The following is a 27,769-nucleotide window of genomic DNA, read 5'->3' on the forward strand; positions in this document are numbered from 1 at the left end:
CCACAGATGACGCAATCGCACTCCACAATACCCTTTTCCACCTGGACAAAAGGAACACCTATGTGAGAATGCTGTTCATTGACTACAGCTCAGTGTAGTGGAGCAGGTTGAGAGTTTCAAGTTCCTTGGTGTCCACATCACCATCAAACTATCATGGTCCAAACATACCAAGACAGTCGTGAAGAGGGCACGACAAAACCTTTTCCCCCTCAGGAGACTTAAAAGATTTGGCATGGGTCCCCAGATCCTCAAAAGGTTCTACAGCTGCACCATCGAGAGCATACTGAACAGTTGCATCACCGCCTGCTATGGCAACTGCTCTGCATCTGACCGTAAGGTGCTACAGAGGGTACTGCGTATGGCCCAGTACACCACTGGAGCCAAACTTCTTGCCATCCAGGACCTATATAATAGGCGGTGTCAGAGAAAAGCCCATAAAATTGTCAGAGACTCAAGTCACCCTTTTCTCTGCTACCACACGACAAGCGGTACCGGAGCGCCAAGTCTCGGACCAAAAGGCTCCTCAACAGCTTTTACCCCCAAGCCATAAGACTGCTGAACAAGTAATAAAATCGGCATCGGACTATTTACACCCCCCCCCCCCCCCCCCCCCCCCCCTCCCATGTACACTGCTTCTACTAGTTGTTGATTATCTATGCATATTCACTTCACCCCCACCTACATGTACAAATTACCTCAACTAACCTGTCACCTTCACACTGACTCGGTACCGGTACCTCCTGTATATAGCCTCGTTATTTTTATGGTTACTTTCTATTATTATTTTTTACTTTAGTTTATTTGGTAAACTCTTCTTGAACTGCACTGTTGGTTAAGGGCTTGTAAGTAAGCATTTCACGGTAAGGTCAACACTTGTTGTATTCGGCGCATATGACAAATAAAGTTTTTGATTTGATCACTGTTGTCCGGAACAGCATGCATGTTTCAGTGTTACTTGCCTCGAAGCAAGCATAGAAGTAACTTTGCTTGTCTGGTATACAAATCTATAAGATGTTTTATTTTCACATAGACAGAATAGGTGCACCGACATGTACTGTTTTACAGGATCAGCCATAGTAGCACGCCAACCCTGGAGCAAATTAGGGTTAAGTGCCTTGCTCAAGGGATTTTGTTAATTTTAGAGTACTGGGCAAAGTCCATCATTCATGAAGTGTGTTGTCGTTGTCAATGTTTATACATGTGATTGTGCCTCCTGACTGCCACTTACTGCCTTTTTCATTAGCTCTCCCTTTACAACTGTGTGTGTGTGTGTACATGGGGGGACTGTAGATTAACCTCACATTGATCAGAATATGGCTTAAATGCAACAACCCAATTCACCCCCCACCCCTCAAGGAATTTTGATACGCTCAAAGAACAAGCTGCAAAATGCTAATTTAAAAAATGACTAACTCTTGTTGTGAGTGGGATTCCCCACCTCAGGGCAAGGTCAGGGTTGGCCAGCGTAGTTCAATGTTGGCGGCTGAGAAAGCTGTGTTCACTGCCCATCCCCCACACTCACAAGAGGAGTGTTTCTGCTTGCGCGGCTGCCGTTAGGAGAGAGAGAGAGAGAGAGAGAGAGAGAGAGGGGGTGGGTAAGGAGAGGGCGTGGAATTAGTGAGAGGGTGCATTAGTCTCGTTCAGGCAAGGTTTTCCCTCTAAAATTCCGAGCTAATATTAATTTTAGGCTCAACTGAATTTTGATATTTAGAACATGCTGTGACCAGATTGTAGCTGATTTGTGTGACTATCTTATTAATTGTTTTCACTTCCTCATTCATTCTTGCGACCTCATCCCATAGTATGCGCTCCGTAGTTCGCACACGATGACACATCGACACTGGTGAAATGCTACCCCCTCAGTCCTTGCCCAGAGCAGGAGTCTTTCAACCAAACGATATTCCTTGAACGTGGATACATCATAATGAAACAATGTATTTAATAGTAATTATTATTCAGACTTCCAAATCATGAAACATAATCACTCAATCATCAGGTGCCTGCTTGGCCTGTCGCATGTTGAATTGTTAAAAAACTGTCGATAGAATGGAACAAAGAAATTATGCATGTTTTGAGAATAGTTACATTTAAAACCCAAACATTACTTTACAAATGCAACCACTCTTGTGCCCGTATGCAATTGTAAAATGAACGAATCCACTCCGTGTTCCCACTGTGCGCAATCCGTACTTTACTTCTGCCTGTACGGCTCAGTAAAATGGCTGTATCTCGCGGAGCCTCGTGCTGGTTCGCTCCGTTCCTTGCGTCTACTCTCGCTCAGTAATAGAACCCCCAGAATATATGTCTGTTTATGCATCCTTGAGGTTTATTATTACGTGTCCAATTATTTTCACATCGGAATCAGGAGACAACCGGATTCGGTCCGGTGAAAGGGGTGGGAATGAATCGGGACAAGGATAAATGGTTATAAACAATTATTTATATTCAATGCTAGCGTTTGATTGTGACTGACTCGCCGAGAGAGGGGGGTATTATGGCCGCTCAGGTCGCCAGCGCCGCCACTCTCAACACAAGCCCGCCTTCCGAACTAAAGAAGCCGGATCGAGACCCAAATGAGGATTCTATACTGGGGGAAAAGCAGCAGGAAAACAAGCATTCGGGATTAGAGCGCGGATCTCCGGGCCGGGGGGATCTGCAGGACGGGGCCGATGTTGGAAATGCAGGGGGAGGAGGGGAACCTGAGATGAAGAACGGGAACGGGAACCCGTCCAGGACTATTAATAATCAGAATGATTCCATCGGATCCGAGGGGAATAACCATCCCGGGATGGTACACCACCATGGGTCCGGTTTTCCTCCACCTTCTTATGGATACAGTCAACACTACGGCCGGGCCCCTTTTCATCAACATGGCGGACAACAAAGCCCTGGCATGGCAGCTGCTGCAGGTCCAGCCGTGCAGTCGAGCAATATGATGGACCCATATCAACCCAATTCGCACGACCATGGCTTTTCTAACCACCAGTTTAACAATTACAATCCATTCCCGAACAGAACTCCCTATTCTGGCCAAGGATACGGCATGAACCCCTCGCGTAATACCCAGGCTCCGGCTGCTGGGGGACAGCCAGCTAACGTTAAGCAGCAACCAGCAGGAGGACCCACAGCAATGGCTGCATCTTACAACAATCAGAGATATAATATGGGGAATCCACAGCCAACATCTACCCCAACCCTCAACCAGCTCCTAACCTCTCCGAGCTCCACGCGGGTATATCCAAATTACCCATCTAGTGAATATAGTAATCAGGAAGGAGCTAGTAAGGGACCAACAGACACGGGCAGTAGCGGTCAGTATGGAGGGGGAAATCCGGGTTGGCAACAAAGGACCCATCATCCGCCGCCTATGAGCCCTGGAAGTACAGGGCAACCCCTAGGTAGAAGCCAGGTAAAGGCCCATGTTCTAACGAATATTTTTTACTGTACATTTGGTGTAATCTTATGTATGTAATTCACAACGTAACAGGCCAGCCATTGTTGCAAGCCAGTTCGCTTGCAAAGACACTCTAAAATGGCTGCCTCTCGTTTTTCCTACACCATCACATTAAACAGTATTTATTTAGTTGGTATGAATTCTATCACTTTCAGGCAACTCTTCTTCGGCAATCCTCCTTATGAGATTGAACTTAGAACGTTGAGAGAAGTGAGGCCCGAATCTTGAAAGAGGTGAAAAAGCTCCAAAGGCCTATATTCATTACTCAGACTTGTTTCTCGGCAGGACGGTATATAACGTAATTAAACAGTTATTCCTTAATAGTGTATTTCTTATCGTTTGCAATGCTAACGTCAGTCGTTTTGGAATACAGTTTAATGTTTATGAATAGACTATACATTTTTATGTCCACGAGTCTGTTTTGATCATTATGGAAATTGTGAAGTCAATGCACAGCATTAGCAAGCCCAGAACACAGATTTTGCCTAGACTCAAGTGTTTGAAAGTGATTTTAAGTGGACCGTACGAGTAACTCAATTATGTCAAATGTTACATTTTAATCAACACACACTGGCCTATTTATGAGTGTCATTTGGCGCCTCTGTTGTCAGGAACTGCTTCCACCACTGCATTCTGCATGTAAACATTGGCCTAGTGATTTGAGTGACTGACTGCAGGTTGCTTTGCTTTGGGTTTTGAATTGTGGAGGTAAAAATCCTGCTGTCAAACCCAGTAGACAGTTGGTCTTGGTTTGACATGCTAGCTGAGATCTGATTGGCTCCTCATCCTGTGCTCTTGGCCATTTATAATTGCATATGCTGTAAAGCAAAAAAAATCCTGATAAGTGCACTCCTCCACACTGCACAAATCCATGAGTGCTCATACTTAACGCATTTTTGACAATTTCTCTAAATTACTACTTTGCAATCATCTGTTTCCCACACGTATGACACGCCTGTTTGCACTATTCCACATGCATTCTATGAGAGATGATCAGAGTTTGGCCCATTGATCAAGTTAATTACATTTAACTTTTGTCAATCCAGTTTGATATTGTGTGCCATTTTCTGTGGCACTGTTTTTTTATTTTATTTTACATGCTATAGCCTAACCCATACCTGTTGAATTTCTAGATTCATAAACAAAACTGCAACCGTGACCAACATGGCAAATAGAAGAGTTTACGGAACTTTGTAGCCTTCACGTATAAGTTCCTAACCGTATTTGCACCATCCTATAAAAAAAGGCAGATGAAAATGGCTATAGTATCTTGACCCTCATTGTTAAGCATCCACTATCTCCTCTCATTTTGGATCAAAGTAAAGTGACAAGGTAAATCGCTCAAGTTAATAATGTATTATTACAGTCCTTTTAAATAGTTTTTGTATCTGCACCATGCATTTATGAGCTACAAATTTGAAACGAAGGAATTTTTCTTAGTGGTTGAGATGTGTACACTAGATGCCAGATGATGAGCAATCCATCATACACATTTAAACATTTAACACAACAATTTGAAGGATCAAAGACTGGGTGTGATATGAATGAAATAAAGACATTGCTAAAATAACATTATTTGACAAGGTCAGGTTCGCAGACCATTTTGACAGGATTTTTCACATTTGGAAGCAACTGAATTTGATCCACTGTAGGCTAGAGTTTCCTCAACTCGGTCATGGGGCATCCCTCGGTGCACGTTTTGATTTTTGCTCTTTTACTATACAGCAGATTTCAAATACTAAGCTTGATGGTGAGTTGGTTATTTGAATCAGCTGTGTAGTGCTAGGGCAAAAACCAAAACGTGCACCCGGTGGGGGGCCTAGGACCAAGTTTGGGGAACCCATATGTAGGCTACAACAAGAACTTGCTGCAGTACCTGAGAACCCAATCTGGCGCAATCATATTTGGGCGTGACCACTTTATATATCATAGAAAGCTGAGGTCGTCAGAGCAGATTTATCTACGCATGAATATCGCCCAGAACTAACCAACTGTCATGAAATATGTGTATATATATACATGCTTCGAAACTACAGTGTGGCCAATCTGATGGATGCCCAGTTGTCTTTGGTTACATGCCATAACTCACTAGCATATTAAAGCAGTAATACTCACTCACCTTTACTTCTACCTGACAATGTTTTGGTCATCAATAGGATCTTTGTTAGGTTGGTAATGGTAATGCATGCCAATGTTAACATGTTAGGGAGACATCATCCACTATGTCCCATTTGATGGGTTTATCTATCAATGACATTCCTGTGTTGACACTGCATAGTGAGGTGAACATGAGCCGTGTGTGTGGCATGAGTAGCTGCTGTATCTCATGTGCCACTCTGTCTCTGTGTGACTAAGAATTCCTTCTAACCCCCTTGGCCAATCACAGAGACCATCCAGCCGCCTCTCCCCCGCCTAGGGAGTCTCCACTCTGTCTTATGCAGATTAGCCATGTGCTGCTTTTATTTATTTCAATTAATTATCTGGAAGATGGGAAATGTCAAGAAACGCTTTTTGCCCTCCATTTCTAAAGGCCTTTGTTTAGCAGTGTGCATTGACAAGGGTACAGATAAAGAATCCAAGCCCATAAGAATCGACTGTGGTAAATGAATGCTTATGTTTTAATTAGCTTGTCCATTTGTTGTTTTTTATGTTGTTATCGACATGGAATCTTTTGATGACCCTTGTTTAGGTTGTTTTGAGTTGAGCAAGTTAAACGGATAGGCCTAAGGTTAGCGATTTACAGAGTGAAATTATAACGTTGAGGAGATGGAGGCCTAGAGATTTAAGAAAACTTTCTCCATTGAGACGACACCTGACTCATAGTTGTGTTCGCATCATAACAGAGAACAGTGAGTAGGCTACTTCTCCCTCCATTTATGATGTCATTCATTCAGAGCCAGAATTGCCCCCCCCCCCCCCCCCCCCTCCAAAATGGGAAACCGGCTTGGCCCCGAACCAAACAGAAGCACAGCTAAGGATGTTTTTATTTAAGATTGGGCAGACTGCCCTCCATTTTAGATTATTATTATTATTATTATATATATATATATATATAAGTATTTAGTCAGTCACCAATTGTGCAAGTTCTCCCACTTAAAAATAGGAGAGGCCTGTAATTTTCATCATAGGTACACTTCAACTATGACAGACAAAATGAGAAAAAAAATCCAGAAAATCGCATTGTAGGATTTTTAATGAATTTATTTGCAAATTATGGTGGAAAATAAGTATTTGGTCACCTATAAACAAGCAAGATTTCTGGCTCTCACAGACCTGTAACTTCTTCTTTAAGAGGCTCCTCTGTCCTCCACTCGTTACCTGTATTAATGGCACCTGTTTGAACTTATCAGTACAAAAAACACCTGCCCACAACCTCAAACAGTCACACTTTAAACTCCACTATGGCCAAGACCAAAGAGCTGTCAAAGGATACCAGAAACAAAATTGTAGACCTGCATCAGGCTGGGAAGACTGAATCTGCAATAGGTAAGCAGCTTGGTTTGAAGAAATCAACTGTGGGAGCAATTATTAGGAACTGGAAGACATACAAGACCACTGATAATCTCCCTCGATCTGGGGCTCCACGCCCCAAAATGATCACAAGAACGGTGAGCAAAAATCCCAGAACCACACGGGGGGACCTAGTGAATGACCTGCAGAGAGCTGGGACCAAAGTAACAAAGCCTACCATCAGTAACACACTACGCCGCCAGGGACTCAAATCCTGCAGTGCCAGACGTGTCCCCCTGCTTAAGCCAGTACATGTCCAGGCCCGTCTGAAGTTTGCTGGAGAGCATTTGAATGATCCAGAAGAAGATTGGGAGAATGTCATATGGTCAGATGAAACCAAAATATAACTTTTTGGTAAAAACTCAACTCGTCGTGTTTGGAGGATAAAGAATGCTGAGTTGCATCCAAAGAACACCATACCTACTGTGAAGCATGGGGGTGGAAACATGCTTTGGGGCTGTTTTTCTGCAAAGGGACCAGGACGACTGATCCGTGTAAAGGAAAGAATGAATGGGGCCATGTATCGTGAGATTTTGAGTGAAAACCTCCCATCAGCAAGGGCATTGAAGATGTAACGTGGCTGGGTCTTTCAGTATGACAATGACCCCAAACACACTGCCCGGGCAACGAAGGAGTGGCTTCATAAGAAGCATTTCAAGGCCTAGTGGCCTAGCCAGTCTCCAGATCTCAACCCCATAGAAAATCTTTGGAGGGAGTTGAAAGTCTGTGTTGCCCAGCAACAGCCCCAAAACATCACTGTTCTAGAGGAGATCTGCATGGAAGAATGGGCCAAAATACCAGCAACAGTGTGTGAAAACCTTGTGAAGACTTACAGAAAACGTTTGACCTCTGTCATTGCCAACAAAGGGTATATATCAAAGTATTGAGAAACTTTTGTTATTGACTAAATACTTATTTTCCACCATAATTTGCAAATAAATTCATTAAAAATCCTACAATGTGATTTTCTGGATTTTTTTTTCTAATTTTCTCTGTCATAGTTGAAGTGTACCTATGATGAAAATTACAGGCCTCATCTTTTTAAGTGGGAGAACTTGCACAGGTGGCTGACTAAATACTTTTTTTGCACCACTGTGTATGTGTATATACATACATACATACATACATACATACATACATACATGTAGTCGGAAGTTTACATACACCATAGCCATATACATTTATTGTCAGTTTTTCACAATTTGTGACATTTAATTCTAGTAAAAATTCTGTCTTAGGTCAGTTAGGATCACCACTTTATTTTAAGAATGTGAAATGTCCGAATAATAGTAGACAGAATGATTTATTTCAGCTTTTATTTCTTTCATCACATTCCCAGTGGGTCAGAGGTTTACATACACTTAATTAGTATTTGGTAGTATTGCCTTTAAATTGTTTAACTTGGGTCAAATGTTTCGGGTAGCCTTCCACAAGCTTCCCACAATAGGTTGGGTGAATTTTGGCCCATTGCTCCTGACAAAGCTGGTGTAACTTAGTCAGGTTTGTAGACTTCCTTGCTCGCACACGCTTTTTCAGTTCTGCCCACAAATTTTCTATGGGATTGAGGTCAGGGCTTTGTGATGGCCACTCCAATACCTTGACTTTGTTGTCCTTAAGCCATTTTTCCACAACTTTGGAAGTATGCTTGGGGTCATTGTCCATTTGGAAGACACATTTGCAACCAAGCTTTAACTTCCTGACTGATGTCTTGAGATGTTGCTTCAATATATCCAAATCATTTTCCTGCCTCGTGATGCCATCTATTTTGTGAAGTGCACCAGTCCCTCCTGCAGCAAAGCACCCCCACAACATGATGCTGCCACCCCTTTGCTTTACATTTGGGATGGTGTTCTTCGGCTTGCAAGCCTCCCCCTTTTTCCTCCAAACATAACGATGGTAGTTATGTCCAAACAGTTCTATTTTTGTTTCATCAGACCGGAGGACATTTCTCCAAAAAGTATGATCTTTGTCCCCATGTGTAGTTGCTAACTGTAGTCTGGCTTTTTTTATGGCGGTTTTGGAGCAGTGGCTTCTTCCATGCTGAGCGGCCTTTCAGGTTATGTCGATATAGGACTCGTTTTACTGTGGATATAGATACTCTTGTACCGTTTTTTTCCAGCATCTTCATGAGGTCTTTTGCGGTTGTTCTGGGATTGATTTGCACTTTTCGCACAAGTACGTTCATCTCTAGGAGACAGAACGTGTCTCCTTCCTGAGCGGTATGACGGCTGCGTGGTCCCATAGTGTTTATACTTGCGTACTATTGTTTGTACAGATGAACGTAGTACCTTCAGGTGTTTGGAAATTGCTCCCAAGGATGCACCAGACTTGTGGAGGTCAACAATTTTTTTTCCTGAGGTCTTGGCTGATTTCTTTTGGTTTTCCGATGCCAAGCAAAGAGGCACTGAATTTGAAGGTAGGCCTTGAAATACATCCAAAGGTACACCTCCAATTGACACATTATGTCAATTAGCCTATCAGAAGCTTCTAAGGCCATGACATCATTTTCTGGAATTTTCCACACTGTTAAAGACATAGTCAACTTAGTGTATGTAAACTTCTGACTCACTGGAATTGTGATACAGTGAATTATAAGTGAAATAATCTGTCTGTAAACAATTGTTGGAAAAATGACTTGTCATGCACAAAGTAGATGTCCTAACCGACTTGCCAAAACTATAGTTTAACACAATTTGATATATATATATAGCTCCGTATTGGCCATATATATATATATATATTGCTCCATAACTATGGCACAAAAAAGATTAATGATCGTGGGAAAAATGTAATAAATAAAACTCCCCTCGTTCCCTTGGCTCTTGTAATGCATTCACGTGTTCTAATGACTTGCCTTCTGTCATATTTTCTGCTTTTGTACCTATCCGGATGGGAAAATGCATCCCTATAGCTCTTGCTGTGTTGGGAAACTTGAAATGTGTGAGTTGGCTTGCATGAGAGACCCCTGCTAGATAATTAAAGTGCCTATAAACTATAGTGTAGTCATCTGCCCGTATCCAAGTCTTTTGTGATCTATGGTACATCCTGTCACCCGCACCTCTCATAATTTTTTATAGTGTTCATGTTATGAAGTGTTGTTCATGTATTTGATCTTCTGCTCCACAGCCCCCAGGTGCAATGGATCCGATAGCTAAAATGAGAGGCCAGCCGTATGTTGGGGGCAGTCCATACTCCCAACAGCCTGGGCAGGGGCCTCCCCCAGGAGCCCAGCAGGGTCATGCATACCCGGGCCAAGGCTACGGTCCACTTAGCTCCCAGAGATACCCGGTGGCCATTCAGGGCCGCACCCCTGGGGCTATGGGAGGCATGCATTACGGGCAGCAGGTCAGTGGTGTCATCAAGCTGACTTGATCCTACATTCTCTCACACCGAAATCAGCCCTCCTTCTCTTCACACACTACTATATGGCTTGCTTATCATATGCCTACCCATTTGTTTGATTTCTAACTTTGGTATGTATTTGTGTGTAGATGCAATCTTATGGACAGCAGGGACCAGGAGGCTATGGGCCTCCGGGCCAAGGGCCCTACTACAGCCAACAGGGCCAGGCTTCACACCCAGGCCAGCAGCAAGGGCCCTACCCCCAAGCATCTCCAGGACAGCAGGGTGGTCAAACACCCTACCCTCAGCAGCCCCACCCTTCCCAGACGTCATCCTCACATGCCCAGGGTGGGCCGCCCTATCCGCAGCCCCATATGCCCCCCCAGTCCCAGGGCCCGCAGCCAGGTCCATCCCAAGGGCCCCCACAGTCTCTAACTCCCTACTCCCAGGGCCCTGTCCCGGCTCAGACCCAGTCTGGTCAGCCTCCTTACCCCCAGCAGCAGGGGCCTCCCAGCCAGCCACCACAGCAGGCCAGCTCCCAGGTCCCAGCAGGGTCGCAGCCCCAGCTTAGCTATCCACCCACGCAGGGCCCACAGCAGCTCTCCACACAGCAGCAGCAACCCCAGACACCCGCTCAACCCCCTCAGCAACCACCAGGTCACAGCCAGCATCCACAGGTCCAGCCTGCATCCTACTCCCAGAATCCTCCACAGCAACAACAGCAACAGTCACAGCAGTCACCTTACCAACGCTTCCCTCCTCCACCACAGCAGGTACAACTGAATTTGGTGTGTATGTGTGTGCACGCACACAATTGATGTTTTATGATTGAGGTACCTTTGATATCGTCATTGAACGTGCAGTACCGGTTGCCATACTTGCTCAGCAGATGGAAGGCATTGGTATGGTCACTGTGTATTCTCATGTACGCATATATGTGTATGTGAATGCTCTTCAATTCCGATTGTCTCGTTCTCTCCCCCAGGAGATATCCCAGGACTCGTTCAGTTCCCAGTCTAGCGCCCCTCCCTCCAACCAGCCCAAAAGTGGCTCGGAGGACGTCAGCGTACAAGGCCGGCCGTCCAGCCTACCGGTGAGTCCTCACCCAACCTGTGCAAAGGTATACTATACGCCTATAAATCTAATTATTACATTGTTCTGAAATCATAATGCATTGAAACATGTTTGCGTGATTCCATGACCCATTTTAGTCTTAACATAGTCAAACCGGTGTGTGTGGTGTTGTGGTTAATTAATGCTACCCGTGTTTATTTTGTATGGCATTTGAGTGTGTGTGTCTGTAGATGTCATTGGGCATGCGTAGCGAACTTGCAGAAATGTTGTGTGGCAGTCTGGGAGATGAATATTAGTACATTTGAGCAGAGCTCGGGCCTGGATAAAATGAGAGCGAAAGCGACGGTATAGATTGTATCAAATTTACATGGCGGGGCTGCTCCGTGCTGAGTCGGCAGACATCCATCGTAACCATGACAACCCTCTGCTCTAATATGCTCTCTCTTTTCCTCGACAAGATCAATAACCATAACGATGTGTGTCACATGTCTCCAAACCTAGTAGAAAGTGTGCTGCCATGCTTTCCAAGACTGAGGAGATTAAATTGTGCTTGCATCCTGTATGTGTTTCTGTTGTGCAGAAGCTACAGGAAGTGCATGGAGTCGTTATCAAGACGTCTCACTGCTAACTGTACAGTCAGCTAATGGCTGTCATGTCGATTCCATCAGACCGGCGTTTTTCCACAGCGTCTCCTCACCATAGGCCCCGTTCTCTCCTGTCTTGTGTGTCTGCAGGATCTCTCAGGCTCCATCGATGACCTGCCCACGGGCACGGATGGCGCTCTGAGTCCTGGCGTGAGCACTTCAGGTGTTTCAAGCAGCCAGGGTGAGCAGAGCAACCTGGCCCAGTCGCCCTTCTCGCCCCACACCTCTCCCCATCTGCCAGGCATCCGAGGGCCCTCGCCGTCGCCCGCCGGCTCCCCTGCCAGTGCCACCACCTCCCGCACGGGACCCCTCTCACCCGCCACAATGCCAGGTGAACACACGAGTGCGCACACATACATGGGTTTTTCTGACATGTACTAGGACACAAGCAATTTGTTATACATATACACGATGACAACAAAATGACCATAGATTGAAACAGTGGAGCTACTGCAGCCAATAATCTTTTAAAACGATACCGTGCTTGGCTGCAGTTGCTCCACTGTTTCAATCTATGGTAATTTTGTTGGATTAATTTGAGTGTCCCTTAGTTAACAATATTTAAGTAGTGACATTTGTGGCCTTGTTCCTACTCAGACTTCTTATTTACAGTGCCTTGCGAAAGTATTCGGCCCCCTTGAACTTTGCGACCTTTTGCCACATTTCAGGCTTCAAATATAAAGATATAAAACTGTATTTTTTTGTGAAAAATCAACAACAAGTGGGACACAATCATGAAGTGGAACGACATTTATTGGATATTTCAAACTTTTTTAACAAATCAAAAACTGAAAAATTGGGCGTGCAAAATTATTCAGCCCCCTTAAGTTAATACTTTGTAGCGCCACCTTTTGCTGTGATTACAGCTGTAAGTCGCTTGGGGTATGTCTCTATCAGTTTTGCACATCGAGAGACTGAATTTTTTTCCCATTCCTCCTTGCAAAACAGCTCGAGCTCAGTGAGGTTGGATGGAGAGCATTTGTGAACAGCAGTTTTCAGTTCTTTCCACAGATTCTCGATTGGATTCAGGTCTGGACTTTGGCCATTCTAACACCTGGATATGTTTATTTTTGAACCATTCCATTGTAGATTTTGCTTTATGTTTTGGATCATTGTCTTGTTGGAAGACAAATCTCCGTCCCAGTCTCAGGTCTTTTTTGCAGACTCCATCAGGCTTTCTTCCAGAATGGTCCTGTATTTGGCTCCATCCATCTTCCCCTCAATTTTAACCATCTTCCCTGTCCCTGCTGAAGAAAAGCAGGTCCAAACCATGATGCTGCCACCACCATGTTTGACAGTGGGGATGGTGTGTTCAGCTGTGTTGCTTTTACGCCAAACATAACGTTTTGCATTGTTGCCAAAAAGTTCCATTTTGGTTTCATCTGACCAGAGCACCTTCTTCCATATGTTTGGTGTGTCTCCCAGGTGGCTTGTGGCAAACTTTAAACGACACTTTTTATGGATATCTTTAAGAAATGGCTTTCTTCTTGCCACTCTTCCATAAAGACCAGATTTGTGCAATATACGACTGATTGTTGTCCTATGGACAGAGTCTCCCACCTCAGCTGTAGATCTCTGCAGTTCATCCAGAGTGATCATGGGCCTCTTGGCTGCATCTCTGATCAGTCTTCTCCTTGTATGAGCTGAAAGTTTAGAGGGATGGCCAGGTCTTGGTAGATTTGCAGTGGTCTGATACTCCTTCCATTTCAATATTATCGCTTGCACAGTGCTCCTTGGGATGTTTAAAGCTTGGGAAATCTTTTTGTATCCAAATCCGGCTTTAAACTTCTTCACAACAGTATCTCGGACCTGCCTGGTGTGTTCCTTGTTCTTCATGATGCTCTCTGCGCTTTTAACGGACCTCTGAGACTATCACAGTGCAGGTGCATTTATACGGAGACTTGATTACACACAGGTGGATTGTATTTATCATCATTAGTCATTTAGGTCAACATTGGATCATTCAGAGATCCTCACTGAATTTCTGGAGAGAGTTCGCTGCACTGAAATTAAAGGGGCTGAATAATTTTGCACGCCCAATTTTTCCGTTTTTGATTTGTTAAAAAATGTTTGAAATATCCAATAAATGTCGTTCCACTTCATGATTGTGTCCCACTTGTTGTTGATTCTTCACAAAAAAATACAGTTTTATATCTTTATGTTTGAAGCCCGAAATGTGGCAAAAGGTCGCAAAGTTCAAGGGGGCCGAATACTTTCGCAAGGCACTGTACATACTGAGACGACCCTTCTGTTGTTTAGGGACCCAGATGCCCCCTAGACCATCGAGTGTTCAGTCTGACGGGAGTCTGCACCCCGCCATGAGCCAGTCTCCCATGGCCCAGGACAGAGGTGAGTTCACCCTAACTGAGAATCCCCTCACACAGTACTACCCCGCTCTGCAGGGATCATTGACAGTGTTCTGTTTTAATGCAACTTTGGCTGCACTTTCTTTTATGGTACCTGGTAGTTACCAGAAAATTGTATGGTAACAATAGGTACTTTCTGGTACTTCAAATAATATTACATGTAATTGCCATTTTTTACCATGTACGTTCTAAGTAAATACTGGCACATTTCTGTACCGAAGCCTTCTGGTGTGTCTTATGAGAGATTTCCAGTGTTTTGTTGGAGGATTAACATCTCTTTCACCCTCTCTTCTCTGACCCTGCCAGGGTTCATGCAGAGAAACCCCCAGATGCCCCCCTACGGCTCACCACAGTCTGCCTCTCCCCTGTCACCCCGACAGTCCTCTGGAGGCCAGATGCACCCTGGGATGGGACCTTATCAGCAGCAGAACAACTCCATGGGGGGCTACGGACCTCAGGGTGGGCAGTATGGCCCACAAGGTGAGTTCTGTGGGTTACACTGTGCAACAAAGGAAAGGGGCTGGTGGCAAAATATCAACATTTGGTGCACTTGAAAAATAACAACTCAGTTGATATACCAAATAGACTTTTAATCATTTTGACTGCCAATGTATAAATGCTTCCCACTTAATTATCTCACCATCCTGTCAAGTTGCTTCTTGTTTGTTCCCCCAGCCAAATCCATGGAATATGTATTTTTGCCTCATAGGAATTCCCTCCTATCAGCTCATCCCTCCCTCTCTGAGCCTAGCGCAGCTATTTTTAGCCATGGAGAACAGTCAGCTGACATAGCAGAGCCCCCCTGTCAGTAGAGCTGCCACTATGATGGCGGGCTCATAGCTCAGTGTGCACAAATCCACTGTCAGCTCGGAATAGTGCCTTGCATAGCTTCAACAGACATTAGCAGTCATGTACACCTTTCACAATAGAACCCCAAGTTGATTAAATATTTAGTTTGTTGTTTTGCCCATATAACTTATCTTCCCAATGTCACCAGAGCAGTGTTTATTTTTATTTTTTAACGTACATTTTTTACACACATTGTTTTTGTCCATTCTATTACAGGTTATCCCCGGCAACCTGGATACAACAACATGCCCAATGCCAACTACCCTGGCATGGGCAACCCCATGAACCCTGGCAACCCCATGTCTGGGCAAGGGGGGCTGCCATTTGCAGGCATCCCCCCTGGTAGAATGCCTCCGGGCCAGGTGGGAGTGCGTCCCTATGGCCCCAACATGGGGCCCAACATGCCACCCAACATGGGTAACATGCCACCTCAGGTGGGCTCAGGGATGTGCCCTCCCCCCGGCCTCAACCGGAAGGCCCAGGAGGCTGCAGCTGTAGTCATGCAACACGCTGCTACCAACTCCATACACAGCAGGTACACTATACTTTTTACTAAACCATATTACACATGTACAGTGCATTCGGAAAGTATTCAGAGCCCTTTACTTTTTCCACATTTTGTTACGTTACAGCCTTACAGGCTGACCAGACAGCTTACTCGCACGCATGTTGATTTTGTCCACCCACACTACACGCTATCAGGACACGCAGGTTAAAATATCAAAATGAACCAAGAATATTCATTTGGGGACAGGATAAAAGAAAAGGATAAAAATTTGTCCTGGGATATAAACATTGGGTTGTTATTTTACCTGAAATGCACAAGGTCCTCTACTCCGACAATTAATCCACAGATAAAAGGGTAAAACAAGTTTTTTTTTCTAGTAATCTCTCCTCCTTCAGGCTTCTTCTTTAGACTGTATATGGTGGTTGGCAACCAACTTTAAGGTGCATTACCATTACCAACTGGACTGGACCACCCATGTGGTTATATGCTCCTATAAACCAATGAGGAGATGGGAGAGGAAGGACTTGCAGTGCGTCATAAATAGAACCAAGTTCTATTTTAGTGTCTGGCTATGCAGACATGTGCGAGCAGTCTGGATTCAATGATTTGAATAACATGTATAATATGTATATTAATTTTGCAATGCTTGCGTGGTCAGCATGTTATTCTAAAATTTATTAAATTGTTGTTTTTTCCTAATCAAGCTACACAACCCAATAATGACAAAGCAAAAACAGTTTTTTTGAAATGTTTGATTATTTATTATAAATAAGAACTGAAATATCACATTTACATAAGTATTCAGACCCTCTACTCAGTACTTTGTTGAAGCACCTTCGGCAGCGATTACAGCCTCGAGTCTTCTTAGGTATGACGCTACAAGCTTGGCACACCTGTATTTGGGAAGTTTCTCCCATTCTTCTCTGCAGATCCTCTCAAGTTCTGTTGGTTGGATGGGGTGCATCGCTGCATAGCTATTTTTAGGTTTTGCCAGAGATGTTCAAGTCCGGGCTCTGGCTGAACCACTCAAGGACATTCCGAGACTTGTGCCGAAGCCACTCCCGCATTGTCTTGGCTGTGTGCTTAGTCGTTGTCCTGTTGGAAGATAAAACCTTCGTCCCCAGTCTGAGGTCCTGAGCACTCTGGAGCAGGTTTTCATCAAGGATCTATCTGTACTTTGCTCCGTTCATCTTTCCCTCGATCCTGACTAGCCTCCCAGTCCCCGCCACTGAAAAACGTCCCCATAGCATGCTGCTGCCACCACCAGGTTTCCTCCAGACGTGACGCTTGGCATTCAGGGCAAAGAGTTCAATCTTTGTTTCATATGGTCTGAGAATCATTTAGGTGCCTTCTGGCAAACTCCAAGCAGACTGTTTTGCCTTTTACTGAGGAGTGTCTTCTGTCTGGCCACTGTACCAGAAAGGCCTGATTGGTGGAGTTCTGCAGAGAAGGTTGTCCTTCTGGAAGGTTCTCCCATCTTCAGAGGAACTCTGGAGCTCTATTAGAGTGACCATCGGGTTCTCGGTCACCTCCCTGACCAAGGCCGTTCTCCCTCGATTGTTCAGTTTGGCCGGGCTGCAAGCTTTAGGAATAGTCTTTGTGGTTCCAAACTTCTTTCATTTAAGAATGATGGAGGCCACTGTGTTCTTGGAGACCTTCAATGCTGCAGACTTTTTTTGGTACCCTTCACCAGATCTGTGCCTCGACACAATCCTGTCTCTGGGCTCTACGGACAATTCCTTCGATCTCATGGCTTGGTTTTTGCTTTGACATGCACTGTCAACTGTAGGACCTTATATAGACAGGTGTGTGCCTCCACCCAATATGTTATTTTTAAATAATTGTTAATGTGTTGAGTATGTGATATCTGGCCCTAACTAGTAGATTTTCCTATACTTTGAAGGTCCTGTGAAGGCAGTGAGAGGAGGAGTGATTAGAGCAGCAGGAAATAAAGAACAGAGGAGAGAGCAGATGAGATGAAGACAGACTCACTGAGAGGTAGACAGGCAGAGGCAGACGAGATGTTCTCCAGCCCGTCACTACGAGGAATACCTGACTCACATTACATCCAAACACATTAAAAACATTGGAAAGTTCAGATGCAGCATATTTTCTCTCTCTTTAGGCTTTACGGTCTTCACAGGTGTACAAAGTCACAAGAGATCAAGAACAAGGAATTCCCCCTTGCAATGACACTCATAAGTCTTTCTTATTTAGTGATATTGTTGCATAACTGATTGTTTTTCAGCAGGAGAGGAATGTTTTTCACTCTGAAATCATGCTACATGCTAAAAGTGTGGTTGTCCCTCATCGTTCAGGATGCCTGGCTACCCCAACTTGCCCCCTGGCATGATGGGCCCTGGCGCCCCCTATGGCCCTCCCATGAACAACATGCCTGGCATGATGAACGCGCAGGGCGGCTCGCCTTTCCCTATGGGGCCCAACATGGCCAATAACTCCAGTGGTGAGTACTGTTGTCCAATACTGTTGCTCCATGGTGCCCCAAGTATTTCTGATATGTCAGGATGACTTTGGTTGGGACAGTGGTCAGTGGCATAGGTTTGCTTTGGGGTGGCCAGTAAGTAAGGCCTGATGCAATTTGTCTGCAGTGTTTTCACACTAGACCTTTTTCCTAATCTGAAAGTTCTAGCATAGACGGATGAGTTTTCCAAAACAAATATTGTTTTAGTGCAGTCGTTGTTAATCTAAGTCACACTTGAGGAAAGTTTTTGCATTGGTTTCACCAGAGCACTTCCTATCCTGTTTGAAGATAACGTTGGTCAATGAACAATGGCCGCGGTATGAATAAGTTCTATAGGGGAATCTTTGTTAGTCTGTAATGTCTGAAATTAGAATACATTAAAATGTCAGCTGCCTCTGGTCGTTCAGCAGTTGTTTGTTATATGTCCCGATCCCGAGAATTGTTGTTCAAAAGCTGTTGAACAGTGCTCAACCCCACAATGTACCCTTGTACCTAGGTTTGGCCCCAAGTCCAGAGTTTGGTATGGATGGAAAAATGAACCAGGGCCAGAAGATGAACAACAAAGTGGACGGAACACCGAAAGCGGAACCGACTAAATCCAAGGTGATAAGATAATGGCTTTGTCTGTCCAATTTTGTTTAAGGGCTTGTGTGTACGTTAAAAGAAACTACGTTATAAACCATATTGTTTTTAAACTCTCTCTTGCCGCCTTCCAGAAGTCGAGCTCTTCCACGACAACCAACGAGAAGATCACCCGTCTGTACGAGTTGGGCCCCGAGCTCGAGAGGAAGATGTGGGTGGACCGCTACCTGGGCTTTATCGAGGAAAAAGCCATGGGCATGACCAACCTGCCTGCTGTGGGCCGCAAACCCCTAGACCTCTTCAGACTCTACGTCTCGGTCAAGGAGATTGGAGGCTTCGCACAGGTCAGTGTAGGTTTGTGCTGTACTATGCATGCATGCACTGTAGTGTGTTTGATCTATTTATTTCCCTATTGAGGTGCCCTCTTGGCCAGGTTTCCCTTTTATAAAAGAGGTCTTCTGACCTCAATGGGAATTCCTGGATAAATATACACAACCGTTAGAAATGTCTTTGTTTTTGAAAGAAAAGCTAATTTTTGGGGTATTAAAATAACATCAACTTGATCATTAATAAATTGATCATTAACAATGTCTACAGTGTAGACATTGTTAATGACTATTGTAGCTGGAAACGGCAGATCATTTTATTTTTTTTATCAAATATCTACATAGGTGTACAGAGGCCCATTATCAGCAACTGTCAATCCTGTGTTGCAATGGCACGTTGTTAGCTAATCCAAGTTTATAATTTTAAAAGGCTAATTGGTCATTAGAAAACCCTTTTGCAATTATGTTGGCACAGCTGAAAACTGTTGTATTGATTAAAGAAGCAATAAAACTGTCGTCCTTTAGACTAGTTGAGTATCTGGAGCATCAGATTTTGCGGGTTCGATTAGAGGCTCAAAATGGCTAGAAACAAATAACTTTCTTCTGAAACTTGTCAGTCTATTCTTGTTCTGAGAAATGAAGGCTAGTCCATGTGAGAAATTGCCAAGAAACTGAAGTTCTTGTACAATGCTGTGTACTACTCCCTTCACAGAACAGCGCAAACTGGCTCTAACCAGAATAGAAAGAGGAGTGGGAGGCCCTGGTGCATAACTGAGCAAGAGGAAAAGTACATTAGTACAAAATTAACCATGTCTACAATGTATTTCTGATCAATTTGATGTTATTTTAATGGACAAAAAAATTAGCTTTTCTTTCAAAAACAAGGACATTTCTAACTGACCCCAAACTTCTGAACGGTAGAGTAGGTTCAATAAATAAGTATAACACATGCACAAACACACCTTAAAACACGTATAAACACACCATGCACAATCTCTTGGTTATTATTTGCTCATCCCCTTCTCTCTGGTCTCTGTTTTAATGTCCCGGTCTTCATGCTCTATGTCCAGGTGAACAAGAACAAGAAGTGGCGTGAGCTGTCCACCAACCTGAACGTTGGCACGTCAAGCAGCGCCGCCAGCTCCCTGAAGAAGCAGTACATCCAGTGTCTGTACGCCTTCGAGTGCAAGATTGAACGCGGGGAGGACCCCCCTCCTGAGATCATCACTGACAACAAGAAGGCCAACCAGGCCAAGGTCCAGCCACCCTCCCCAGGTCAGTGCAGATGGTTATCCACACTATGCTGGGTCGTAATTATTAGGCATCAAACGTTAGAAACCCATTGGGACCAAGATCTCTTTCACAAGGGAGCCCTGCATACGTATAATTTACAAAATACAATATAAAAACATATTTTTGTAAATAATCACATTCATCAGCAAAGAGGTCCCCAGTCAACATTTTGAACTGCCTGAGAGGCACCAGAACATCCAGTTGTAGGGAACTCTGTAGATTTACCTAACTCTGAGGAGACTGAAGAGATTTCCAGAGTTAGCCATCCTTGAGACGGTATTTTTGTAAGAGAACTTTATAAATCAAAATAAAGCAATGAATCGACCTACTTGAATTCAGAGGACCAGCTTACTATCTGGTAAAGAATGCAGTGACGTGTACTGAACCTGATGCCATAATAAAAACTAAGTGCACTATGTTAAATGTATCTAACGGCTTTAATGAAGTGGCAGCTGCATTCATATAGATAATGTCGCCACAGTCTAGTATTGGTAGAAATGTCGATTGAATGACCTGTATAATTAAGCAATAAGGTGTGGTATATGGCCAATATACCACGGTTAAAGGGCTGTTCTTAGGCACGACGCAACGCGTAGCCTTAGTATTTTGGCCATATAGCACAAACCCCCTAGGTGCCTTATTGATATTATAAACTGGTTACCAATGTAATTAGACCTGTAAATAGTAATTATTGTCATACCTGTGGTATATAGTTTGACATACCACGGCTTTCAGACAATCAGCATCCAAGGGCTCGAACCACCCGATGAAAGTCAACTCTAACTGAAATGTCCCTCTTTTTTTCCGGTAGCTGGATCAGGTTCTCTCCAGGGCCCTCAGACCCCCCAGTCCACCAGCAGCTCTATGGCCGAGGGCAGCGACCTCAAGCCCCCCACACCTGCCTCCACCCCACACCCCATCCAGATGCCACCCGGGGCCAGGTGGGTCGCAGCGCTTCAATCTCATCCTCTTTGAGTTATCAATTGCATTCAGGAGATTCAATTCTTCAATTGGATGTTTAATTTACTTATTGAATTTCAATGGAATTCACCCCAACTCTGATATACGCTTTGATAAATCCCTATTTACTCACTAAACGTCCCTCTATCTTTTAGGAGCAATGTGGCCCTGCAGGACCCATTTGCTGATGGTAGTGACCCTACTTTCCCCAGAAGGAACTCCATGACCTCTAACTCTGGCTACCAGTCTGGCATGAGCACCCCAGAGATGCCAGGTCGCATGGGTCCAGGGCCCTATGAGGGTCCAGGGCCTAACAAAGACCCCTTTGGTGCCATGCGGAAAGGTGGGTAGAAGAGGCTACAAGAAAGATCCCTAGAAACTGATGGTGCTGGGAAGCTGGGTCCCTTGCTGACGTAGTTTGTATTTCTTTCCAGTTGGGGAGCAGTTCTTGCCTGCCAGTCAGGGTCCTAACAGTGGGATGGCTGAGCAGCAACAGTTTAACCGTGGGCCTCCACCAGGTGCTATGGGGAACATGTCGATGGCTCAGAGACAGCAGTATGGACCAGGCCCTTACGGACAAGGCTACGAGAGGAGGTAAGACCCTACACACGCTTATAGGCCATAGAAATATAATTACTAGAAAGGACATCCACATGCAAGTCAATGTGTCTACGATGGGTGGACTGGCGGCCATATTGAGTATAATTCTATTGCTATAGACACCATCATGACTGTGTAGCAGTCTGCTCATTTCCTTTTTTTCATGGAAATAATTGTACTAAGTGTGGTCAACCAACATTGTCCTATGTGGTGGTGTTTACCAGGCCAGAGCAGGGGATGGGCCCAGAGGGCAGCATGGGATCTGGTGCACCGCAGCCAAACCTGATGCCCGCTAACGCCGACTCAGGGATGTACTCGCCAAACCGCTACCCATCACAGCAGCAGCCACGGTCAGTTCACCACCCAGTACCCCTCTATCTCAGGTGCGGTCTGGTGCAGACAGACACCATGCACCGACTGTCCCAGCATTTATAGTCCTGCAATATTGTAAAGGTTGTTTTTACAGTGAGGGTTTATTTCACAATGAGGGTTTATTGGTACACTAGCAGTATACTGTAGCAATATTAGACACTCGGCTTATGTGGAATGTCTTGCTGATGTGTTGTGGTTGTTTACAGGAATGATTCCTATGGTAATCAATATCCTGGCCATGGTACTCCCCCTGGTGGTTCCTATCCCAATCAACAGCCAGGAATGTACCCACAGCAACAACAGGTGATGGCTCCAACTCACTGTGTATGCACTGGAAGTGTGACGTCACTGTAAAGTGGTAACCACTAGCCATGTGTTATTACCCCAAAAAGTAGTACTTACTGTATAGATGAGTAATAGCCATAGGGGGAAAGTAATAGTCATCAACATTCATTTGATGCAATGTAATGGCACCGCCTACCTAAACGTCTTTGCTCTGTACAGAACTACAAGCGTCCTGTGGAAGGGGGCTACCCACCAGCGAAGCGACACGAGGGGGAGATGTACAGCGGGCCCTTCAGTGCAGGGCTGCAGCAGCAACAACCCCAGCAGCAGCCAGGGGCGGCCTCTGCACCCCCTGCTGGCCAGCCAGAGATGTACCAACTACAGTACAGCAGCGGCTCCTTCCCCGGCACTGACCGCCGCCTGCCTGGTCCCCAGGGCCAGTTCCCCTTCCCCTTCAACAGAGAGCGCATGCAGGCCACCACTGGGCCCAACGCCCAGCCCTCCATGCCCCCTCAGATGATGCAGCCAAGCCCTGACGGCCCCCAGGGTGGCGCATGGCAGGGCCGCGGGGAGATGAACTATCCTGGCAATTACCCCAACCGGCAGGGTGGCCCCCCAGGGGGCTCGGCCCAGGGACCCGGACACCTTGGCATGAACCGCGGTTCGGAGGAAATTATGTCATCGGAGCAACGCATGAACCACGAGGGCCAATGGGGGCCAGGTCAGATGGGTCCTCGGCAGCCCCCCTACGTTCCTGGAGGGACGGCCCCGCCCATGACCCGCACCCTGCAGTCCAACTACCAATCAGCTCAGGCCATGCAGAACCACATTCCACAGGTGTCCAGTCCCTCCCCCATGCCCCGTGGGGGCCCCATGGAGAGCCGGACTTCGCCCAGTAAATCTCCCTACATGCACAGTGGCGTCAAGATGCAAAAGGCAGGGCCCCCGGTCCCTGCCTCTCACATAGTGCCCCAGTCTGTGCAGTCCCCTCTGATCCGTAGAGATATGCCCTTTCCCCCAGGCTCAGTGGAGGCCACCCACCCTATCCTAAAACCACGCCGACGCCTCACCACGAAAGATATCGGTATGGCTATCACAACCCAGAACTCCACCCATAATCACAATATTATTATACATGCAGTATACAATATTAACTATTTAATGATCCCATTTGGACACTACAATTGTTGCTTCAGCCCTATATGAAAGTGTTTGTATTGTGTGGTCCATCAGTACTGTGAAGGGTATCAGCATGAGTTAAAATACTGTATTTGTTTATCTCCATAGGGACCCCAGAGGCTTGGAGGGTGATGATGTCCCTCAAGTCTGGACTGTTGGCTGAGAGCACGTGGGCCCTCGACACCATCAACATCCTCCTGTATGACGACAACAGCATCTCCACCTTCAACCTCAATTTGGTGAGCTAACAAGACAGCAGTTAGAGATTTGGGCCAGTAACCAAAAGGTCGCTAGTTCGAATCCCCGAGCAAGGTGCTTAAACCTAATTTTGCCAGACCCTAGCTGTGACCCTACTCTCTGACGGTGTCTTTGGGAGAGTCGGATATGCAAAACGCTTAACAATTTACACACTTGTACATGTGTGAAATAGGACAAATAAGCACCCACCAAATTATTATTACACTGGCCACAATGTGGGATAGAGGTTTTATAAAAAAAAAAATAAAAAAAAAAACCACCTGCATGGTAAACCTATACAATCAGAAGTGTAATATTTTCTTATTTAGGGCTTCTTTTGTTTTTACATTTATCCTTTCACAAATTATACAATTTCACCTATTCCCAAAACCTTTTCCATATTTTCTGTCATACAATGCAAACTTTTGATCTTCTCCTACATTTCCTCCTCCTCAGCTGCCTGGCCTGCTGGAGCTGGTGGTGGAGTACTTCCGGCGCTGCCTCATCGAGATCTTCGGCATCCTGCGCGAGTACGAGGTGGGCGACCCCGGCCAGAGGACTCTACTGGACCCTGACGCCCTGGACAGAGACTGGAGCTGCACGGATGATGGGGAATCAGGGGTGGAGGACATAGAGGGAGAGGAGGATGACGACGATGAGGAAGAAGAGGTGGTGGTGCAACCTTCAAAACAGCCGGCCGGGACGACAATCGAGGGACAGGCTCCGGTGAAGCAAGAGGATGAGCAGGAGTCGTGCTCAGAACGGGACACTCTGAAAGAGAAGGACGCTGAAGATGAGGAGAAGAGCTTCTCTAACGTTGAGCAGCCCAGCTCTTCATCGGACACTCCTGCCCTGGGCCCGGCTACCCCCCAGGAGAGACCCAAACAGGCTAGCAAGTTCGACAAGGTCCCCCTGAAGATGGTACGGAAGAAGGACCCGTTTCCGGCAGGCAGGGCAAGCCAGAGAGGAAAAGTGCAGGTGTTTGACAGTGGGCTGCTCCACTGGAGCGCCGGCGGGGGAGACAGCACAGAACACATCCAGACCCACTTTGAGAGGAGGGAGGAATTTCTGGTCCCACGAGAACGAGTGCTGGTCGTCCCAACAGCCAAGAGGAAAAGGCTAGAAACCGAGATGGTGGGAGACAAGGACAATGCTACCCCCACAGAGAAAGATAAGCAGAAAGGTGGGGGAGATCAGAGGCCCTCCCAGCCATCATCTACAGAGAAGGCCTCAACAACAACCAACACCTCAGCCGACGGTAAGGAGGGGAAGTCCGAGCACTCGGACGCTGAGACCGAGGAAACGTCACAGACGGAAGAGCCCCAGAGCCAGCAGGAGAACGACAAACCGAGCGGCCCTCCTCATCAACAAGTCCCCCAGCGTGTGGTGGAGGACGAGCCTCACAGCAAGGACGAGGGCCCACTGCTTACACTGGCCAACTGGCAGGATGCTCTAGCCCGCCGCTGCGTCTGCGTCTCCAACATCGTGCGCAGCCTCTCCTTCGTGCCTGGCAATGACCAGGAGATGTCCAAACACCCTGGCCTCATGCTGCTGCTGGGTCGCCTAGTGCTGCTGCACCACCGCCACCCTGAGAGGAAGCAGGCCCCGCTCACCTACGAGAAGGAGGAGGAGTCTGATGACTGCCTTGGACAGAGGGACGAATGGTGGTGGGACTGCCTGTCGCTGTTGAGGGAGAACTGCCTGGTCACTCTTGCCAACATCTCTGGCCAGCTGGACCTCTCCATCTACCCTGAGAGCATCTGCCTTCCGCTGCTGGACGGCCTCCTCCACTGGGCCGTGTGCCCTTCGGCTGAGGCCCAGGACCCCTTCCCCACGTTGGGGCCCCACAGCGCAATGTCACCCCAGAGACTGGTCCTGGAGACTCTCAGCAAGCTGAGCATCCAAGACAACAATGTGGACCTGGTCCTAGCCACGCCACCGTTGGGTCGGTTAGAGAAGCTGTATGGGACCTTGGTGCGGCTGGTTGGGGAGAGAAAGGTGGCCGTCTGCAGGGAGATGTCGGTGGTGCTGTTGGCCAACCTGGCCCAGGGAGACAGCATGGCAGCGCGCGCCATTGCCGTGCAGAAGGGAAGCGTGGGTAACCTCCTGGGCTTCTTGGAGGACAGCCTGGCGGCCACCCAGCTACAGCAGAGCCAGAGCTCTCTGCTGCACCTGCAGGGGATGCACTTTGAGCCCACCAGTAATGACATGATGCGGCGGGCAGCCCGGGCCCTGCACGCCTTGGCCAAGGTGGAGGAGAACCACTCAGAGTTCACACTCTACGAGTCACGCCTCCTTGACCTCTCAGTGTCACCTCTCATGAACTCGGTGGTGTCTCACGTCATCTGCGATGTACTCTTTCTGATTGGCCAGTCATGACAGCTGTAGGGAGCTTCGGCTCCACCTCCTCTTGGTTTCGTCCCCCCCTCACCCCCTGGTTACAACCTGGCTTGTATGTGTGTAGGGGACAGGGAAAGTTCAAGTGACTGTTTTTAATTTATGCAAACCCTTCAGATTCCATTCTCTGAGCCTTCTCTCGCTGTTCTCACTCAAGGAGAAGGGACGTCACAAAGCTGCAGTGGTGGATTTACAAACCAGAGACTCCACAAACTGACACAACTTGTAACATTAATGCCAACTAGATGACATAGTGCGGGAACCCGGGTTTAGGAGTGTTACACACGTTTGGGGGGGGTGTATTTTTAATAAAGATGAATAAATAGCTGAAAAACAAACTGTAACCAAAGTTGCTGTCTTGTTTACAGTAAGTTTGGGCATAATGTGTGCCCTTGCTCTCTCGAGAGCACAGTGAGTGAGTCAGACTCTGGTTCATGTTTGGAGGTAAAGCAGACTGAGGAACAGCTTGATCTGATGGTATAGTGTCTGTAATTGGATGCTTACCAGTCAGCCTACAACTCAGTTGGCTGTTGAGACACCTTCACTGGGAGGCCTGTGCAGTAGATTGTAGGGCATTTTCTGTACCGTACTGCTCTTTATTGTCAGGCATTCTGTAAACAAGTTTCATACAGAAAAACGTTGACAATGCAGCTCTACTAGAGTTTTAAAAGGTAATTTTAGTTTTGACGTTAAAAGCTAAAAGGCTTTCCCCAAAGTACCGAGAACCTACTACAACACCCTTACCTCCTCTCTTTAGCCCTTGATTGTATGAATTGACCCGTGTAAAATAAATCACCTCTTAGGACTGGTTTTCAACTAAAGATGCAGCTTTGCTGTGGTGTATATATATGATGTTGTACATTACACTTCCTTTCTCTGTCTCTGTCTGTGTCACTATTCACACACTTTTTGTTGATGAGGAAAGGAAGGTGACCCATGAGTTTGGTTCCTGTCATCCAGTCCCTGCTGATAGACCCTCTCTCCTCCGGCCTCTCACTCCACGGCTCCTTAGTACGGCAGACTCGGATCAAATCTGTTCTCCTGGTACAAAAAAAAACTCTAGATGAAGAAACACACATTTGACAATTCTTTTCTCCAGTGATATGGATATTTGTATTTCAGACTGTAGCTAAAAACATGTAAATTCCTCCTATCCCCTTTTTTTTGGTTCAATGAATATCATTTATTCAGTATGAAATCTTTATACTATATGTTCCACGTGGTAAGAATAAATGTACATTAAATCTTCGTAAGATGTTTGGTTTTGTTCCACTGCACTTGCAGTGTCTTTCTCAGATGTACCATTTTT

At 46.0% G+C, this 27,769-nt stretch overlaps 1 protein-coding gene across 4 annotated transcripts; it reads left to right on the forward strand.

Moving 5' to 3' along the window:
- The first annotated feature begins 1,643 nt into the window (after positions 1-1,643).
- Positions 1,644-27,713, forward strand: LOC110490199 (AT-rich interactive domain-containing protein 1A). Of its 4 annotated transcripts, none has more exons than XM_021563468.2 (20): positions 1,644-3,409; positions 10,091-10,309; positions 10,456-11,079; positions 11,292-11,399; positions 12,115-12,355; positions 14,284-14,373; positions 14,697-14,870; positions 15,456-15,774; positions 18,066-18,211; positions 18,726-18,832; positions 18,946-19,161; positions 20,208-20,412; positions 21,242-21,371; positions 21,546-21,733; positions 21,825-21,984; positions 22,215-22,340; positions 22,569-22,665; positions 22,867-23,731; positions 23,935-24,065; positions 24,520-27,713. In XM_021563468.2, exons 1-20 carry the CDS (start codon positions 2,495-2,497, stop codon positions 26,440-26,442), a joined length of 6,984 nt encoding a protein of 2,327 aa, XP_021419143.2. In that variant the 5' UTR covers positions 1,644-2,494; the 3' UTR covers positions 26,443-27,713. The 4 variants fall into 4 exon arrangements, with proteins under 4 accessions (XP_021419143.2, XP_021419126.2, XP_021419152.2 ...); XM_021563451.2 differs by having other exon boundaries at positions 1,645-3,409; positions 11,292-11,426; XM_021563477.2 differs by having other exon boundaries at positions 1,646-3,409; positions 18,946-19,155.
- Positions 27,714-27,769: the final 56 nt, after the last annotated feature.

This window comes from Oncorhynchus mykiss, chromosome 2 (assembly GCF_013265735.2).
Source record: "Oncorhynchus mykiss isolate Arlee chromosome 2, USDA_OmykA_1.1, whole genome shotgun sequence".
Taxonomy (NCBI): domain Eukaryota; kingdom Metazoa; phylum Chordata; class Actinopteri; order Salmoniformes; family Salmonidae; genus Oncorhynchus; species Oncorhynchus mykiss.

What these genes read in the sequence shown, in the direction of transcription:
- LOC110490199 (XM_021563451.2), top strand. Translation starts at nt 2,495, where the DNA reads ATGGCCGCTCAGGTCGCCAGCGCCGCCACTCTCAACACAAGCCCGCCT. An exon ending in TGGGCAGTATGGCCCACAAG is followed by an intron (nt 14,871 to 15,455) that starts GTGAGTTCTGTG and finishes ATTCTATTACAG; the next exon opens with GTTATCCCCGGCAACCTGGA. An exon ending in CCACCTTCAACCTCAATTTG is followed by an intron (nt 24,066 to 24,519) that starts GTGAGCTAACAA and finishes CCTCCTCCTCAG; the next exon opens with CTGCCTGGCCTGCTGGAGCT.